This window comes from Leiobunum rupestre, chromosome 6 (assembly GCF_980474605.1).
Source record: "Leiobunum rupestre chromosome 6, qqLeiRupe1.1.hap1, whole genome shotgun sequence".
Taxonomy (NCBI): Eukaryota; Metazoa; Arthropoda; class Arachnida; order Opiliones; family Sclerosomatidae; genus Leiobunum; species Leiobunum rupestre.
The window spans coordinates 37,765,337-37,782,371 of record NC_143389.1 but is presented as its reverse complement, the minus strand read 5'-3'; the positions used below and the strand labels follow the sequence as shown (position 1 = coordinate 37,782,371).

The 17,035-nt window shown below is 41.4% G+C and overlaps 1 protein-coding gene across 1 annotated transcript; it reads right to left on the bottom strand.

Annotated features, from left to right (window-relative positions):
- Positions 1-2,746: 2,746 nt before the first annotated feature.
- On the bottom strand, positions 2,747-12,791 carry LOC149940819 (uncharacterized). Its single transcript, XM_090179734.1, has 16 exons — positions 11,575-12,791; positions 10,489-11,425; positions 7,697-8,867; positions 7,047-7,630; positions 6,812-6,982; positions 6,602-6,751; positions 6,300-6,539; positions 5,942-6,229; positions 5,720-5,881; positions 5,329-5,658; positions 5,084-5,251; positions 4,759-5,025; positions 4,357-4,680; positions 4,217-4,299; positions 3,376-4,153; positions 2,747-3,317 (listed from the first exon to the last, which is right to left on the bottom strand). Exons 1-16 carry the CDS (start codon positions 12,330-12,332, stop codon positions 3,102-3,104), a joined length of 6,627 nt encoding a protein of 2,208 aa, XP_090035860.1. The 5' UTR covers positions 12,333-12,791; the 3' UTR covers positions 2,747-3,101.
- Positions 12,792-17,035: the final 4,244 nt, after the last annotated feature.

The window sequence follows — 17,035 nt, the reverse complement described above, 5'->3', positions numbered from 1 at the left end:
AAAAAAACCTTTAAAAAGGAATTTATGTTTAATTTTTTTGTTTTTCGGGAAAATTTTCCGCATTTCATTTTTCCGGAAAATTAACAACACTAATTTTAGTTAATAGCGTTATTATTCGCGCCAAAGTTCCCCAAATAATTGTGAATACTTTATAATACTTAAATTATATTTCTTCCCAATTTAAAGTAATTTAAAACTACTAAATATCATATTATTGGAGAGGTAAAATGAGCGCTTTTCGAAGTAAAATAACTCGTATTAAATTTAATACAAAGACAAAAATTGAGATTATAAAGTATGAAATTTCATATAATAGCAAATGCCATTTAAAATTGAGTTTCTAAACGACGTGGCTCAAATGTGAAATATTTCTTTTGTTTGAATAATCTTTCTATTTGATCAGCCAGGGAGTTTGGTTTAAATTTAACCAGCGGTATCTCATGTGGAAATATTTCTTTACGTATACACTAAACCAACTGAATAAGGGGGCCTTAAATACTTGTTTGTGGCGTATGCTGATTGTATCGGAGAAAATTCCAGCCGCAAACAAAAAAATAATCCGCCCTGCCGAAAACGCTAAAAAGAAACACTCTGTAAAAGAATTTTTCGAGAAAAAAATAACTTTTTTTCGTAGCGAGTTCCAAGATAATGCGTTTTTCTGGGGCGAGTTCTGTTTCTTCGCATCCGCGAGACCGTAACCTCATCATTAGTAAGGTCAAACTAAAATGGGTGTCCCTCTCACCCCTGCCTCGAAAGCGAAAGGGGCTCACCAAAGTAATTCAACCCAAAACAAAATCCAAAGGGGACTATTCTCGGCGGTGGGCGTTGACCAAATCACCTCCGACAACCACGCGTCTATTTTCATCCACCGTTTCTGCTAATTACGAGCGAGCCTCTAGCCTTATAAACGATATGGACCAATTTTGGCCTGGCCTGTAATGACAAAACTTAATCGGTGTGGTTTAATCACGTTAAGAGCGTTTAGATATCGCCATAAACGTTTCAAGCGTAAGAAGGGCGCTTTTAATTTAAACATACTAGAAATACGCCGAATTCCGAACCGACACGAAAAGACCCGGGAGATAGATGGCGCAATATAATGTAATTGCTTTCAGGATCACCGATGCTGGAAACCTGCCTACTAGACTCGAGTCAAGGGACAGTTCGTTCTACGGCGCGAAACATCGAGCTTCCTCCTTTCACAGAACAGTCTGGTAATAAGGGAGATTTTTTTACGGTTTGACCGGCGGTTGACCCTCGAGTTCAGTCGTTTGGAACCGTTATGGAAGCCGGAAACTGTTGTTAGAAATTAAAATTTCCTATTTTTTTTTGACTAATCATAACGAAAAATTTAAAGATTTTAAGTATAACAAGATTCTTCTATCGTTTTCGGCAAAGGCATAAATCTTCCACGGCCTCGAAAGCGCCCCCTTCTGGAAATGAGATATGTGACTGTCTCAACTTTCAACTTTCTCAACAGGGCACCCTCTTTAAAACTAGCAGCGCGTGTAATTAAAAACACCTTTCTCCCAGCTCTCTTACTTTCTCTGACAGTCCAAAATCGCTCATTTTACCCAAAAGCTAAGGCGTTGTGGGTTTTCTGTGGGCAGTGGTGGAGCCGCGGATGTAGGCTTAATTATTTTCCAAAAGTAGACTCCATTAACTTTACAAATTTTACTTTAGGTAAAAAACCGTAAAATAACCTTGTTTGGAGTCCAACAAATTATTTCGAGGCTTAAAATTCATTAGTGGGCCCCCAAGCCAAGTTAAATGGAAGTGCCTATATTAAAAGGTGGGTAAAAAGTCGACCCACCGGTCCACCCTACGAAATTTGAATTTAAATGGAGTAGACCCCGACGACAGTCGTTTTTTGCGCCGCCGATGTTTTCTCGGGGCGCCGTCTACGGTTTATAATATTTTTAACAGGGCTACCAGATTTTCCGTTAATATCAGTTTCTTTGCAGTTTTAACAAAAATGTAGTTCTTTCTTTATCACATTTCAATTATTACTTTGGTAGTGCAAATAAAAGACAGTTTATTTTCTACGAAATTTAATATAAACACCGCCGCCGTTAAATTTTGAGTTAACGCCGCCAACGACATAACAGTCCGCGCACGCCGATTGCGCCGCCGCCGCCGTTGAAAAATCACCGGATCGCCGCCGCCGGTCAAAATTTCGCGGCGTCGTGGACTAATATGAAGAGGAATTTCCTGTCTTGCGTAGTTTCGTGTTTTCGGTTGAATGTCGTCTGCAGTTTCTTATTGGTCTTTCATAAAAATTCAAATTTCTTTGGGTGGGTCGGCATTGTTATCCACCTTTTAATATAGGCGTATATAGAGCTAATTAGAATCCTAAATTGATGGATTTTCGTAAGCTCAGCTATAAATAATGAATCGTCCGCTTAACAGACGAAAATCCAGCGGTTTAAGAGCTTCTGCCGATGGCCGCTATGTGCCTCTAATTCATTGGACTTAATCAAGTTTTTAGTTAAGAATTTAAGAAATAAGGTTTCTATCCCTTAAAATATATTTTCGTAAATATGAAATTTAAGAAAATAAAATAATTTAAAGCGTGTAATATATGTTTTAAATTTAGTGGGAGTAATAGACGGTTAGCTGAAAAACCGCAATATTGATTTTTACGAAGATAGTATCGGCATCTAGCGACGATTCTTGAAACTATCGACTCGGGCTGCCAGCCCAATAAAGAAAAAGAGGGAATTTCAAATAAGAAAATAAACGCGCGTTTGTGGTGCGTTTAGAAGAAAAAGTGATCACTTTTATTTTGTGGGATGGGTGCAAAACAATTTCTAACCTGCTTAATTTACAGCTTAATAAACAGTTAAATGATACGATTACGGTTGATTCGACCAATAACCGTAACCGTCCTAAAGTGAAAGGTTCTAAAATTTGTCAAATGATGAAAAAGTCATCCAGCCTTGGAAATGTGTTTTTGTCTCTCCCGCTAAGACCTGACAAAGGCTAATAACGTTTCAAAACGGATAGGTAACTTAAATGCTCGCAATTTGATTAATTCTTACCTAATAAAATGTACATAAAAGTACAAAAGATTCATTCAATCACCGCGAACCGCACCTTTTTTAATAGCGCGAGTCTGTAGTACGTTGACGAATTGTGCCGGCTGCCCTCATGGAAGCCCCCGCTGTGGGCATTTCCTCTCGCTGGACAATCGGTGGGGGTTCTGGATTGGACGGCGCGGAAGACTTGGGTTTCGCCTCCTTTGAGCTACTTCTGGAGAAGAGGGACTTCTTCGAGCCTTTGTCGCCTTTAGCACTGAGTTTGGAACTCTCAGTTTTCTGAAAAAAGGCAAGATTTATCAAAGAATATAGCGATAAATTAAAAAAATCAAACTACCTCCAAAGCCGATTTGACGGTCGACAAGTCCTCGTCGGTGATCTTTTTGGCCGACTCACGGTCGTTTGTGGATCTATCTAAGCTACTGGAACGACTCAAAGGTTTCTTGAGGGCTTTGGAAATTCTAGATCGAATGCTTCTATCCTTTTCGTCTTTTTCGGGTTTGGTAGAAACTTGGGGCGAGCCGTAGCCGAGCGTCGACAAACCGACTTGAGCCACGAGGTCTCCGGTTGTCGTTTCTTCGACGCTGTTCTGTTTCTTCTTGGACGAGGATAATTTTAATTTTTCGCGCAATGTCTTTTTTGGTTTCACTTTGAGGGGGGTCGACGAGGATTCGTCGGCGGAACTGAGAACGCTGCTTTCCCTGGAATCCAGTCGAGAATGCAATGGCCGGGAACTGATCGACATGCCCGTGTTCCTGGAGAGTCGGGAATCCAGGGACCCGACCGAACTGTCCGACTCGTAGCCGGTGGGCGATAGGAACTGACCCCTGATTTTACTTCGCAGACTCACTTGACTGCCGTAAGGCGTATTGTTGAGACTTTCGTCTCCGGAATCCCAGATCTTACTGCCCATGTCGGTGTGCAGTTGCTGATCCAGGGATAAACTCTTTCTGAAGAGCGATTTCTGTCTAGGTGGTGGACGAAGTATCATACTTGGAGGCGCGATAGGGTAATTTGTGATTCTCTGCGGATTCATCCATCTTTGACTCGGATCACTACCGGATGAACCGCTGCGAACTCTCATCGGTTGGTTGACCTCGGATGCCGATATTGCTCTGAAAGACGAGAAACCAAAAATTTATAAAAACCCTAACTGAAACGAAACTACGATTCCGTACCTTCTAAAGGACGTTGATCGCCCTATACTTGATTCGCCAGTCGATGTTGAAACTTTTTGCAACTCTTCCGTGCGCTTACGAATCTGGAAAAATGGGACTTGTTATAGTATTCCAATTACTAAACTAAAAGCGAGTGTTACCTTTTCGAGCGCTTCTCGAAGTTCCTCGTTCGCTCTGGACCCACGGCGCGGAGGTTTGACCAATGCTTTTTCCGAAGCCGTGAATGCTGAAGTAACTTCAGCCCCGATGGTGGGTGGCGCAGGAGGTGGTACTACTAACGAGGCCATCTTTTGGACTTCTTCCATCAAGTCCGTTACTTTGATTTGTACGTCTTCGGTGTTGATGAGTCGGTCCCTCCATTGTTCGCGTTCTTGTTCCATGATCTCCCTCTCTTGACGTAGTTTGTTGTTCTGGCTTCTTAATTTGGCGTGCGATTCCTTTAATTCGGTCACCTCGGCTTGAATCTAACCAAAGCGAAATGAATATCGTAAGTTAGGTTGACGTCGGTATGTAATTAGAAACCTGGACGAGATACTACTAACTTCTTGGTTCTTTCTTCTCGTCGTTTGTTCTTCCAAATCGAGCAAGTCTTTCAAATCGATGATCTGCTTTCTGGCTTCTTGCTTTTCCTTATCCCTCAATGATTCAACGGTGACGAGTTTATCTTTAAGTTCGTTAACCAACACTTGCGTCTCTTGTAGCAGTTTCTGTTGATCTTGCCTCTCCTTTTCCCAAGCTAGTTCCAAGCGAGTCTTGGCGTAACCTCTTGTTGACCCTCTGGCAGAATCCATCAGATTCTTCTCCTCAAACTTAGGTCGAACCAGTATTAGTATACGCAAAAGAATAATATACGATACAAATGCAGACCTGATTAACTTTGGACTTTAGATCAGAAACTTGGACTTGCCAAGTATTTCTCTCGGCGTCTAATTGGACCCTTAAACGTTTGCTTTCTAGTTCAGCCGCTTCGTACCGTTCCATGACGTTTTGCAGCTGTCTTTGAAGATCTTCCGCCTTTCGTCGAGCTAATTCAACCTAATACAATGTTCGGTTTTAGATTTGGTTTAAATTATGAGTTTTAATGACCATTAAGACTAGTTTACAAAAAGTACCTCTTCTCTACCACGAACTCTTTCGCGTTTAAGCGAGCTAGTTTTGATTTGTTCTACCATATCATCCGCTTCCTCTAACCGGGTGATCAGAACCTCCCGATCTCTGGCCAATTCGGCGATCTGTGCCTGCATAGTTTGCATCTCTTGGCTCATCATTCGAATGCGGCCTTCGTACTCAACCCTCATCGTGGCCAGTTCTCCTTTGTGAGTCGTTTCGCTGTGACCTAATTTGTTTCGCAGATCTTGGGCTTCTTTGGCTACTTCAACTTTGGCCCTCGCCGCTCGTTCCAAACGTTCCAACTCGGCGCACCGTTTGTTCAAATCGTCAATCTTAGGAACAGAAATTTCACCGACTTGCTTTTGCTATTAAATCGGACAGTAATTAACTTACGCTTTTCCTCAATTTATCTCGTTCGTCTTTCAATCGCTTCTCCTCTTTCTTGTACGATTCGATCACTTTGTTCTTTTCCGCGATTGTGTCCTTTAGACGCAATTTATCTTGCTCGGAGTCAGCGAGCCGATCAATTTTGATCTGCATTTTCTTGATGGTATCCTGAAAGATGTCTCAACATAAATACAATTCCCGATCGTATTTGACATTTAACACGCTTACATTAAGATCTAATCTTTCTTTAATCCAAGTGTCTTGTCTCGTGCTGAACGTTTCTCGAAGAGTTTTCAGTTCGGCCAAAGTCTGATCATATTCACGTTTCATCGTGGAGAAGTTATTTTGAACTTGTTCTTTCTCCAGAACCAGACGGGACTTGACCGATAAGAACTCTTCTTCCAATTGTTCATATTTCGTGGTCAGATCGTCGTACTCTTGTTGTTCTTGATCTAGCTGTCGCTCCAGCTCTTTAATCCTACTTTCGTTCTCCGAAACAATGTCGTCCAATTTACCCTGTCAGTAAAAAATGTCGTATTCCTTGCGCAATATCCCGAATGTAGATAATACACTATTAAAGTTTTACCTGGGCTCTTCTCTGCTCTCTTTCCAACTGGAATATTTTGTCCTTGAGAGCGATAATTTCCTGATCTCGCTGTCTCGTCTCTTGGTCTTTATCTTTTTCCAACCGTTCACGTTTCTTCGTTTCCGTTCTAAGCTTACTTTCCAAGTCATTCTCGAGAGTTTGCCACTCGTCGCGGTCTTTTCGATGCTGATTATTTAGTGAACGAACTTTGTCTTGCGCTTCCTTCAAGGTGCCTTCAGTCTAGTTGAAAGAAACGAATATGGTGCGACAAAATGATGAAAATGTTCAATTTAGCAACGTACCTTGTCTAGTTTTTCATTAAGATCAGCAACTTTGGCTTTTAAGGATTTCTCTTCATTTTGAACCTGCTTAAGATCGGCTTCCAATTGAACTTTGCCTTCCTTCACCGCCTTCTCTATTCTTTTGCCTTGTTCTTCCCTCAGCTTAGTTTCCTATAAAAATAACGAGGACATTTCAAATGTCTAAAAATAGTGACACTGATATTAAGCTACCTTTTCTTTCCACTGCGTTTCCTGAGAGCCCAATTGTTCCTGCAATGTTTCGGATTTAGCTCTTATATCCGACAAGAGTTTTTTCAACTCTTCTCGCTCCTTCAGCCAACCAACGGCAACTTCCGTTTGACGGTTATCGTGTTGTTTTAGTTTTGACCGCTCGTCTTCTAACTGTTATACCAAAGAACGTAAATACATTTGGTTTAAAACCATTTTAAAATGCACCACTACAAACCTCGTTCTTAATTTCATTATAATCCTTCCATTTGGACGAAAAATCTTTTTCCTTGTCTTCCAGTTTGCGTTTGAAGGCGCTGACTTGCTCTTGGGCCTTTTCCAGTTTCTTTTTCGTATCCTCAAGCTCTTTATCCAATTCCTTCTTCTGAGTTTCGAGAATCTGGCTACCTTTGGTCAGTTCCTCTTTCATCGAGGTGATGGCCTTTAGTTTATCCTCCAAGTCTTTCGTTTTCTCTTGCTCTTTCTTCAACTTGGTCTCGACTGTTTTGATTTTCTTCTCCATGGCTTCTTTCTCAGTCTGGAAAGTTTGCGCCTTCTCCAAAAGGTTTAGGTCGGTACCTTGCGCGTTGGCTAATTGTTTGACCTGTTTGTCCAAAGATGACGCCTTCAATTTCTCGTTAGCCGCTTCGTTTTTCAAAGATTCCTTTTGCTGTTTCAAGGCGTTGAGTTCTGACGTCAATTTCTCCTCTTTCTGAGAGAAATCCTTCTGCGTGGAATCCAACTGCGTCTTAGTCTTGTCCAATTCCTCCCTCAAATTTTCTTGCACAATCTCTCTACCACGGACAGTAACCTGAAGATCCGCTGAAATAATAAAACATTACGTTAGACTCTTCTCTTTACGCGGATATACTCCACGTCTTCGCATACATATTTCGTCCTCTAGGTCTTTGATCAATTCCTTCAATTCCATTCTGGTGGCCGTTTCTCTAACTGGTCTCATCGGTCTCTTCTTGTAGTTGAGCGTGTCTTTCAATTTCTTATAGTCGCGACTTAGTTTGGAATTTTCGACCTCAATTTGAGAGATTTTGGCTTGAAGACTGAACAATTCTTCCTCTTTTCCCTTGAGCGTTTTCTTCAAAGAGGCTATTAATTGATTCTCCATGTCCGACGGTCCCGAAGACTCCTTCTTAGGTTTGTATTCTTGAAGAACTGTGGCCGATATAACCTGTCCGCCGGCCGCGCTGACAAGTTCCTCCTTCAGCGTGTTCATCTTTCGATTCAACTCGGTGACCTTCTCCTTCAACTCCATATTTTCTAGTTGCATCAAATCAGCCGGCCCCGGAGGTGGCTTCCTGCTGAGTCGCAGCTGGAACCGTTTGTTTTCGTTCTGCAACTTATCGTTCTCGTTCTCCAAGTCCATCGTTTTCTGTCGGAGGATAGTGGCTTCTTGTTCGACCAACTGCAGTTGCCGTTTCAAATCGACCTGGAATTCACTGTCCAGAGACCTACTCCTAACAATAACCTTGGACGCTTTCCTGCGATGGACTTCGACTTCCGTCTGCAACCTTTCATTTTCTCGTTCTTTCTCTACCAATTTTCGCCTCAGCTCTCTCGCTTCGAATTCCAACAGTTTGATTTTCTGCTCGTAGTAGACGGTAGGACCCGTCTTTTCCAACGGCGGTAATTCGGGTAACTCTATGGTCGCTAAAGGTTGGTTGACCAATTTATCTTGCAAGTACTTGACCTCGCCTTGAAAACTTTCGTTCTCGTGTTCCAGTTCATCCACTCTCTTCCTCAAAACGAACATTTCCTGTTCGCACAGCTCGAATTGCAGTTTGAGTTCCTCCGGCGACAGTTCGTCTTCGTCCACTTTGGTCGTACCCGGTTTGGACCTAGACGTGGCCATTTTCTTCAACTGCATGACCACAGTTTCGTTCTCTTGTTCCAGACTGGACAATTTGCGACGCATTGTTTTTATCTCATCCTCGGCGTATCGGAGCTGCTCTCTCATGTCCGTTTCTCTTTCCATCGTATCGTACAGATCTCGAACCACCGCCTCGTAACTCTTCCCGGAAGCATCCTTAGTCACTGACGGTAGCTGAAGAGGAAAGTGTATAAATGAACTCTCAACTCAAATAAATGTCAAAAACTTTAATTTTCGATTAGTCATTTAGGGAAAAGGTTCAAATTCTCTAGAATGGTTACGTTGTAAGTAAAATTTACTACAAACTCGTCAAAGTGTTTCGACACGCGTTACTTTTCAGTCTGGAATGTTTATTTTTTCAGCCTAGTGGAGGCAAGAAACACTGAACTAATTTAGACACCCCCCTGACTTATTTAGATACCCTTCATTTTGTTTATTTTACCAGGCGATCGTCTTAGCCAATCGGGGTCAATGGCAACTTCGCAAAACGTATTCGTTAAATATCTGGAAAACGCGCGAGACTCGTTAAACTAAGAAGCGACGAGTCGGACCAGTTTGGAACCTTTCCAAAAAATGGCTTCATTCTCTCTCTCGCTATAGCTAGTCTCGGTTGGTAGAACAAAGTATTACACTTCCTAAATCATAGACAAACAAAAAGGGCGCGCTAGGGATCCCCTAATATCGCGCTTTGGCTTTTTGCCCTACAGATGTATATTTTAAAACTACACGCAAACCCAATTAAATTGTCTAAAGTATATTATGTCTAATTTGAATGAGAGGCTTAGGGCTGGTTTTCACTAGGACAGAAACGCGGCGACGGCGAGGGCGGACGCAAAAATATTGTAATAGGCCTAAGGAATAGTTTTCAATTAGGCCAAAAATCCCACGACGGTTAGCTTCGACGCAAAAAATCCCCGTTAGGCCTAATACAATATTTTTGCGTCCGCCCTCACCGTCGTCGCGTTTATGTTCTAGTGAAAACCAACCTTAACGGGGATTTTTAGTGTTGACGCTAACCGTAGTGGCGTTTATGGCCTTAGTCATCAATTATTATTTGGTCAGTTCTAAATTAACGTAAATGGGAAACCGATGGGGGTTAATTGGTTTAGCCCTCAATAATAACGCAATTAAAGGAGGGTGTTTTTCTTGGCGAAAATTATGGGGAAATTTATGACAGCTATTAGAAGCTACTACGAATAGGATACAGACCAGATGGTAGTCTGGAGGCGAATTTAAAGGTCAGTCTGAAAGGAAGACTTTCGGAGAGGCGAATATTAAGAGAAAAAGCGAGGATTAGGTTACTTTTTACGGGCTACTTAGGGAGAATCGAACGAGATAATGCTCCGTTAGAAATTTACGGTTCAGATAAGACACTACTCCGGAATCTTATATACACTAGACACTTAGTAAATAATACCGAGATTGGTATCTTCGAATAAATTACGTACGGAAATATAGAAAAAGGCAAAAAAAAAAGATTCTTATTTGGAATAATTGTCACAATTGCTCGTTTTAAAACCCCTGAGATTTGGAGAGCCGAAAACGTTACTAGGAACAGTTCTAGAGAAAGAGATTAGAATCAAAGAGAGCTCTCTTTCTCTTTTCCTGGTGGGCTCTTCGTGACCCACTTGCGTTGAAAACTAATAAAGTTCTCTGCCAAAAAGGCATACCCGTACCGCGTCGTCATTAAGTCATTTTTTTTTCGTACACACAAGGTTAAGGAACTGTTTTTGGTCAGGGATGTATCGTCGGAGTCTACCGGGGGGAGGAGGGAGTAGGGGGGATGCGCTCTCACTTCGACAGCCGACGGAATCACGTGGTTGCTTTTGGCACCGCCAGGTAGATTCATAAGTTGTTGCCGAAGTCGCTCGTTCTCCGTATCCGCTTTTCTGACAGATTCTTTGAGGGACTCCAGTTCGGAATGCATCTTGAAGGACACTTCTTTGGCGACGTTGACCTCCACTTCTAGCTCCTTCATCTTGGTCTTGTCGGCGTCGATCTTACCGGTGGCCTGCAAGTCCTTCACCTTCTCGTCCAGAATGCCCTTTTCGCTCTCCAACTGCTCGCACCTTCGTTCGGATTTCCTCAGCTTGAACTGCAAAACGCGGCAGTTTTTATTCAACGTCTCCAGCTCCTTTTTCAAGTCCAGATACTCGTTGGCCTGGTCTTCCCGAAAGTTGTCGTGCAATTCTTCCAGTTCTTCTTCCATTTCCTTCATCTCCTTCTTCAACTCTTCGTTTTCTTCCATCAGTTCCTCGCACAGCGTTTCCGCCTGCGATAGTTTGTTTTTAACCGTGTTCATCTCGCTCTTTATTTTCTCGGGGGCAACGCGTTTTTCGATTTCAGTTTGAAGTTCCTTCACTTCCAATTTCAGCACTTTGTTCTCGTCCGTCAAGTCCTCCTTGTTCGTCCGTAGCTCGTTAACCGTCGTCTTGAGTTTCAACAATTCCGACGCGGTTTTCTCCAAAGCTTCTTTGTCTTTGGCGCTCACTTTGCGTTTCTCGATGATGTCCTTTTTCTCTTTCTCCAAACGAGTCTTGTCGCCCTCCAGTTTCGCGCACTTTTGCTGGGACGACTTCAGCTCGCTCTTCAAAGACGCCACTTCATTCTGCAAATCTTCCACGATGTTGTCCGGCGCCGTTAAAGTCGTCTCGGTGGCTTCCGTCGTCTCAGTGGCGGCAATGCTGTCAGTGTCGTCCATTTCCTTCATATTTGCCGCGCTGGTCTTCACCCTGAACGAAACGGTAGAGCTTTACGCATTAACAACTCGAAAATCGAAGACAACAACCAATAACAAAAGAAATCATTAGGGAACACTGTAAGGTAAAAATGGAGAAAGTTTCGCGTCAAACAAAAACGAATTGAACTAGAAAAGGCCTACCGTAATATAAATTCAACATCCGCCGATGGTAAATCTTGGGAGCGGTCGCCTAAATCGGGCTGTTTCCTGGTCTCAACCTCCCTGGCCGCCAAGATCTGGACTCTCTTAGCTCGACTGGACACGGAAGAATCGCTTTCGTTTCCGTCCGTTAAGGACCTGGTTTTTTCCGCCCTTCGCCTTCGTTCCGACGTGGAAGATCGACCCGATTCGGTGGACTCCGAGTCAGATCCGGCGTCCGAGAGCCAGGACGAGGGCCGCCTTCTCCTTTCGGCGGGGCTGTTGGAATCCTCGTCCATGGAAGTCCCCGTCGACAATGGCCTCCGAGGCCTAGTTCGGATTTGGGAATCGGCCGGCAACGGCGGCTTGGAGGCGGTTAACGTCGGATTCTTCGTCGAAGTTTCGGGCTTCTTCTCTTCGTTTTCTTTCGATTCGTTGGGGGTGCTCTCTTCGGAATTGGTTTCGCCTCTTCGGCGACGTGGCAGGGAGATGGTGGCATCGACGCTCACTTCTTTCAGCGGCGGCTTGGGAGGCTCGACTTCGGCGGTGGTGATTCTGCTCTCCCTCTTCGCGGATGAGTACGAACCGATCGTTCCTCCCACGCTTCCAGATGCCGCTTTGTTTATTCTCGAGAAGTTATTGGTGAGGTCATTGATACTCCCGAGCTGTTCCGGTTTGTGCTCGCTGTAGTCCCGGAAGCATCGGCGGCAGCGCGTGGCGCGCACCGAGTGCGGACGGAACCCGGGACAGTTGGCGCTCATGACTGTTTAAATTTACACTCTTCACCACTTACGATTTCTTTTCCGTTTCTTTTTTCGCTTCGTTTTCTTCCCCTAAACAAACTCGCGCAACATTGAAAAATAAGAAACGACGGTTATTTAAAGGACAAGAACTATGCCATCTTTCGCGCGGTGGGAAACATTTTTTGGGCTTTTTTTCTTTTGTTTATACAACAGAGTTTACATACGTAAAAAGAGTGAATACACTACCGCGGGACCGCTAGTGTTTAAGAAGGTATTCCAAGGAGAAAGGAAGCGATCAACCACGTAAGAATAGACGGTGTTTTCTCCAGTTCCTCCATGGCGATTCTGTCTCGCGGATTATTTTTCGGATGCTGAGGGAACGCGGGGATCTGTGCGGAGAAAAGCCAAACGGGATAAAGCGGCTCCGGCTAAACCCCTTACGCAAAGGAAATGTTAAATCTCAGGAACACATCCTTCCCCTCTCGACTCTTTCGTTTCGTTGACGCTAGTCGTGACGTCGTCCAAACCACGCTAGGAAAGAATTGAGCAAAAAGTAACCTCTGGAATCCGCCGGCTGGACTATTTTTAGGCGCATTTTACCCTCCCGAGGTAAGAGACAGTCACGGTACCGGGCACCTTCAAGGCATTTACTTCGCTGCATCTGTTAAATACGTTAAGTCCCCAAAACATAATTCTTTCGATGCCTAAATAACCCAGGACAAATCCCCGCGCTAAAAGTCACCGTAGTCATATTTCATAATTTAGAAAAGATATACTGCTTTTTAAAAAAACATTAAATCCTTAAATAGCCGTCGTAAAAAACCTTAACGCGTGAACCTTATTTTTAGATTTTCCCGCCGTTAAGTTCAAATTTATAAGCCCGTAGCGCCATCTCTATATGCTAAGAAAAAGCGGATTAAATTAAAGTTAAAATAAAAAATATTTTAAATATCAGTGATAAATTATTTTTTATTTGCGCTATGGTATCACCATAATTGTTCATTATAATTTTTAAAGTAATTTAACGCTAGATGCCAGCAGTATTACCTTTACAGTGTATTAAAATGGCGCAGTACAGCATCGACAAATAACTACGTACAGCCAGATCAAGAAATCAGAATAACTCAGATCACACTTTTAATAAATAATTTCGTTGGCAAACCGTAAAAGTATTTTTAAATGAGGTATTGTAAAAATGGTGACGAAGTTTCATGATATTAATTTTTCAGAGTATTAACCCTAATTTATTTTTTAATCTTTTCTAGGTGTACTATGAAGAATTTTAAACAGTGACCTAACCAATGATGAGTACTTTGGAAGAAAATAATGTTAATACTGGTCAGTTTCAGTGCGACGACCCGTTGCAACAAGAAGCACGTGTGAGATTACGTGAGGAGTTTCTTCGGACAATATCAGCTTTATCTGGGAAACAGGCAACGTTTCACATGTATGAGAATACCAAAGTGCAAGGGGTATTCCGAGCGACAGACATAGACATTTTGCATTTTTTAGTGACTGACTTGAAAACCCCACTGTATTCGCAAGCTAGCGCATTACTTAGGGCAAATGATATCATTGCAATTGACATTCCCATCTCAAAAAGTGAATGACTATCTGCACAAGATCTAGAAGTAATGCGTAATGCACAAAATGGCATGCAAAATAATTGTAACTATTACAGAAAAATCACTATTTTCAATCTTTTAAATTCATAAAGGACTGTATTGTTTCATTATCCATTTAATCATTAAAGAGAACATTCACTAATATTTACGCAATTACATCATAGATGGCTTTAGCTATTCTGCGTTGTTGAACCGATAATCAATAACGGTTGTTGGTGAAGATTACCCAAAAAAATAAAATTAACTGCATAAGTTTCGTAGCTTTGACTGTGCCAAATTCTCCCCAACATTTCTGGTGTCTAATTTTAACATAAGTGGAGCTTCGACCCATTCATAATTCTTTAGCTAAGCGACAGTGGTATAATGACTGAAGCTAACAACTGCGAGTAACGAAGGAACAGGGTACTTACTAAATACTGTTGACGCTTGAACGTCAATATATTTTAGCTGCAATATCAAAGAATTCCACAGTCAACCCTTGAAATAATAAGCTTCAGAACTGTGGTATTTTAGCTTGTTTTTATTTATAACAAATTGTAATTTAATCGACCAAGACACATATTCAGAGAGGTATAAAAGGCTGATTTTTTAAATTCCTGAAATCTTAATAGATGGCGCCAGCCTTCTAGGACTTAATGACTCTCGGCGCTCGTTAGTGGTTTGTTTGGAAGGTAATCTCAAATTATTTGTAGTAGTTGAAGACCCACAAAAAATATGACGTTGAAAACTGTGGGGAAAGGTTTGATTGAAGCCTTTCCGAAACCTAGGTAACGGGGTACAAATACGATAAAAATCTAGTGGACAGAATAGGCTTTGTCGGACGCAGCGCCTCTCGTGGCGAGCTCACGCGTAACTTGGTTTAAAGTTTTTTCCCGCCCCATTGAAATTAATGTAAAGTTGGCGATAATTAAACGTTAATTAACCTACCAAATTATATAATAAATATTCCACTGTCAATTTTTCCCGTTTAAATCAACTTAAATGTAATAGAAAATCGTCTTGAAAAATCGTTTATCGCTTTATAAAATTCAAAAATAATATTTTTAACGCGCCATGTAGATAATCGAACAGCTGCTCGTCCAGGTAAAGTTTGCATTGTCAACCCGCGTATTAGAAAGCAAAATGAGATTTTAGAAAGCAGGTTGTAAACTTGTAATTCGGAACGATATTAATACTTTTCGCTAATTTTGTCAACATTGATTTATAAATATGACTTGAAATAAGTTTCAAGGTTTATTTAAAAGCTAGTTTCATAACTTTTCATCCATTGGTTCGTTCACAATGTATCTTTTAAGTAGATGAAAATTTTAAGGCGGTGAATCTTGCCCAGTCTTAAGCCTCGGTTTAATCTACCGCGTATTTTGAAACGGAAAAACCCGAGTACTATCGTTGAATTATGGCGAACGCCAATTGTAATACGAAACAAATAACGAAATAGTGGTATTTTTGGCGTTAAATGGACTCAGAACCTATTTTAGAGAATCTACGAATAGCAAAGGTAGGCAATCGTATATTTAACGTTAGGGAAACAGTTAATGAAGACAGCTCAGTAGTTCAAGCGCAATGCATACGAGATACGTCGGTGACTAAAAAGATCTACGTTACAAAAATTAATGAAAGTATTTTAATTGTCATATAATTTCAATAAAATATTACTCTAGGTTGTATGTATTTAAAATTCACCAAGAATCACCGCTCGCTCCCTAGATGTAGATCTAGGCATAAGTATGAACTTTGAGCCCGCCTATTTCGGAAATAAATCGATAAAATATATCTTAAAAGCTTTTTTTAGGTTTCGTTTAAATTCATTTATTATGGAAAAATGTTTATCAAATATTTTGTTCTAAAAACAGTTTATTAATTTACTTTAAATCATCGCTACATTTACATTAGTGTCAACGGGAATTGTAGTTTATTTTTAACCAAGTTACGCGCGAGCTCGCCCCTAGAGGCGCTGCGCGTCAATTGCTCGTACTTTATTTGCCAACTAAAATGTCAGAAATAAATTGAAGAATTTCGCGTGAACGGGCCTTTATAATAACGTAGGCAAGGGAAGACCTCACCAGCACTTTTAGGACAATCTTCGAAACAATTAAGCACTAATAGAGCCGAAATAGTTCTTTTTATAAACTAACGTGGCCTTCTTGTTTAAATGTTGCTCTTACGTCACAGTCTCTTACTTTCACAAGCCTACTAGCGCGTGAGCCTACAGTCGCGAGGAATATAGGTTTTTTTTTAGTGCGCGTGCAAATCGCAAAATATACTAATAAAGCTGTGTCTTGTGACGTAAGAGCCAAATGTTAACAAGTTGGGCAAGACCACTTTTTATTTGATAAAATTGACGGATTTTGAAATGACGTTTTAGCGCGCGACACTACGGGTACATGTCTTGGGCACACAGGCTTCTTTGCGTGCTTTTTTGACCATAACATGTAGAGGTATTTTCACGCGCAAAATGAATTTTAAAAGCCGTCAATTTTCAAAAGGTATACACTCTTTTACGAAGTCGGCCATTTCATTACAGGCCTAATTTAAAATAGTACAGGCAAGGGCGCCTGCACGTGCTCATCAGCTCGAGACGTCGCGTGCACTTGACCGCGTGAAACGGCCTTGCATGCACTATTTGAAATCAGACCTATAATAAAAAGGAAGGATTGGCTTATTTGAAAACGCTGAAGCTAGTACGAACTTTCATATTCTGCCACCAGGTTTAACAGAATGCTAGGGGTGATTTTAGTTAGTTACTTTAAAAACTAGTCCAAGCGGGTGTTAGCGGAAGTTTCTACTTCCAAAATCCTTTGGTTTAGTAGTTGCATGATGACAAATTTTACAGTAATAATATATAAAAACCCGTTCATTGATACTTCGAACAATGCTTTTTCAATATATGAATTAAATATATATTCGGTACGCGCAAAAACAATGATAAAAATACAGAAGATATCAGTTCGCTTCTGACAGTCATTGAAAAGAGCGTCAAATTATATACGCGATTACGCCAACAGCAAACCGGCCGATAAAAATACATCGCAATCTAATATTGAAAATCATCTGATTAGCTACTTATCGAAAACACTCAATTGTTAATAGATTACC